The 1,680-nt window shown below is 38.1% G+C and overlaps 1 protein-coding gene across 1 annotated transcript in view; it reads left to right on the top strand.

The window, feature by feature from the left end:
- Pmar_PMAR021349 (hypothetical protein) overlaps window positions 1-593 on the top strand; it is a gene marked incomplete at both ends in the record, with an annotated part of 753 nt that extends 160 nt beyond the window's left edge. The window contains 2 exons of the mRNA XM_002782534.1: window positions 1-4; window positions 557-593. The exon at window positions 1-4 is cut by the window's left edge and continues 4 nt beyond it. Coding sequence (XP_002782580.1) covers window positions 1-4; window positions 557-593 — 41 coding nt within the window. The remainder of the gene's footprint in view (window positions 5-556) is intronic.
- Window positions 594-1,680: the final 1,087 nt, after the last annotated feature.

The following is a 1,680-nucleotide window of genomic DNA, read 5'->3' as shown; positions in this document are numbered from 1 at the left end:
AGTAGTAGTAGTAGTAGTAGTAGTAGTAGTAGTAGTAGTAGTAGTAGCGGTAGTAGTAGTAGTAGTGGTAGTAGTAGTAGTAGTAGTAGTAGTAGTAGTAGTAGTAGTAGTAGTAGTAGTAGTAGTAGTAGTAGTAGTAGTAGTAGTAGTAGTAGTAGTAGCGGTAGTAGTAGTAGTAGTAGTAGTAGTAGTAGTAGTAGTAGTAGTAGTAGTAGTAGTAGTAGTAGTAGTAGTAGTAGTAGTAGTAGTAGTAGTAGTAGTAGTAGTAGTAGTAGTAGTAGTAGTAGTAGTAGTAGTAGTAGTAGTAGTAGTAGTAGTAGTAGTAGTAGTAGTAGTAGTAGTAGTAGTAGTAGTAGTAGTAGTAGTAGTAGTAGTAGTAGTAGTAGTAGTAGTAGTAGTAGTAGTAGTAGTAGTAGTAGTAGTAGTAGCGTATTAGAGTTCCACGACCCGTTTCACGTGAAGTGGCGTCGTAAAACTCGTCGTGAAAAACGCGATTTCATTGAATGAAATTCATTCGCGGTGATATGCAGCATTCGTGAAATACGTTTTTCACTAGTGATTTTCAAAATAAGGGTATTGAAACTCCAATATAGAAACGCAGTATCGAGGATGAGAATTTGTATATTGTGAGAGTGTAGTATGCACTCAGTAACAGGTGAATAGCTTTGTAATATTATTTGCACTTTCCTCAGCTGAGCTCAAGAGGAGTTTCCAAAGCTGATTATAGTAATCACGTAAGTGTACGTTAGGATCTGATGAAGTCCACTAAACGGGAGAATGCTGATGATGATGATGATGATGATGATGATGATGATGATCAGTGTGGGAATATATGCACATGGTCAGCTACATGTGTTGCTAGGAATATGGAAATTTTGAGAAATTACCGTTCATTTTTGTACACTTCTACCCAAAGTCGCGTGAATTTTTCATAGTATAGTGAGAAAATTTACAAGCTCAGTTGAGGAAACCAAACATATATTCCCCCACTGATGATGATGATGCGCTTGCGTGCTTATCACTTAGCGCTCGCCCGAGAATTGGTTGCGATAGGCAGAAAATTCTATAATACTATCGGAGTTGTTGTTGTTATGATCATTTTGTTCGTTGGAGTTTCACCATCCTAGTGATATGAAAAATATATTTCACGACTACTACTGCATATCACCGCGAATAAAATCGCATTCTTTTTCACTGAGTTTTACGACGCCACTTCCCACGTAAAACGGGTAGTAGTCGTGAAACTCCAAAATATGTCCATACAATCACTAACCGTTATCACCGACGATAGGGCAGATGGGAATGGTTTGAGAATTTGCTATGAAAAGCAAGGGGGAACTCAGGGGATGCGCTGCGGACAAGGAAATTTATTTTTTTTGAAATTTTTACATTTTTCGATCAACGCTTTTATGCAAATGTCGTCGAATTAGCAACATTTTTCTCGGGGGGGAACGTTACTTCGCAAAGGTAGATGATTTTGTGAAATTCTTACAAATTTCTGTACACTTCTACCCAAAATTCTATAATTAGCTCTTTGTAGACTCCTGAGCTCAACTGAGGAAGCGAACATATATTCCTCCAAAGTTGCTGTTTTCTATCGTTATTCGAACGTGAGCAGGTTTAGAAGTATTCCATGTGTTGCGTCCTCTACACCTTTTCCCGTGCAGGTTTGACAAGTGA

Source organism: Perkinsus marinus (assembly GCF_000006405.1).
Source record: "Perkinsus marinus ATCC 50983 genomic scaffold scf_1104296939202, whole genome shotgun sequence".
Taxonomy (NCBI): domain Eukaryota; phylum Perkinsozoa; order Perkinsida; family Perkinsidae; genus Perkinsus; species Perkinsus marinus.
Note: the sequence above shows the minus strand (reverse complement) of the source record. Positions and strands in the feature narration are given on the sequence as shown.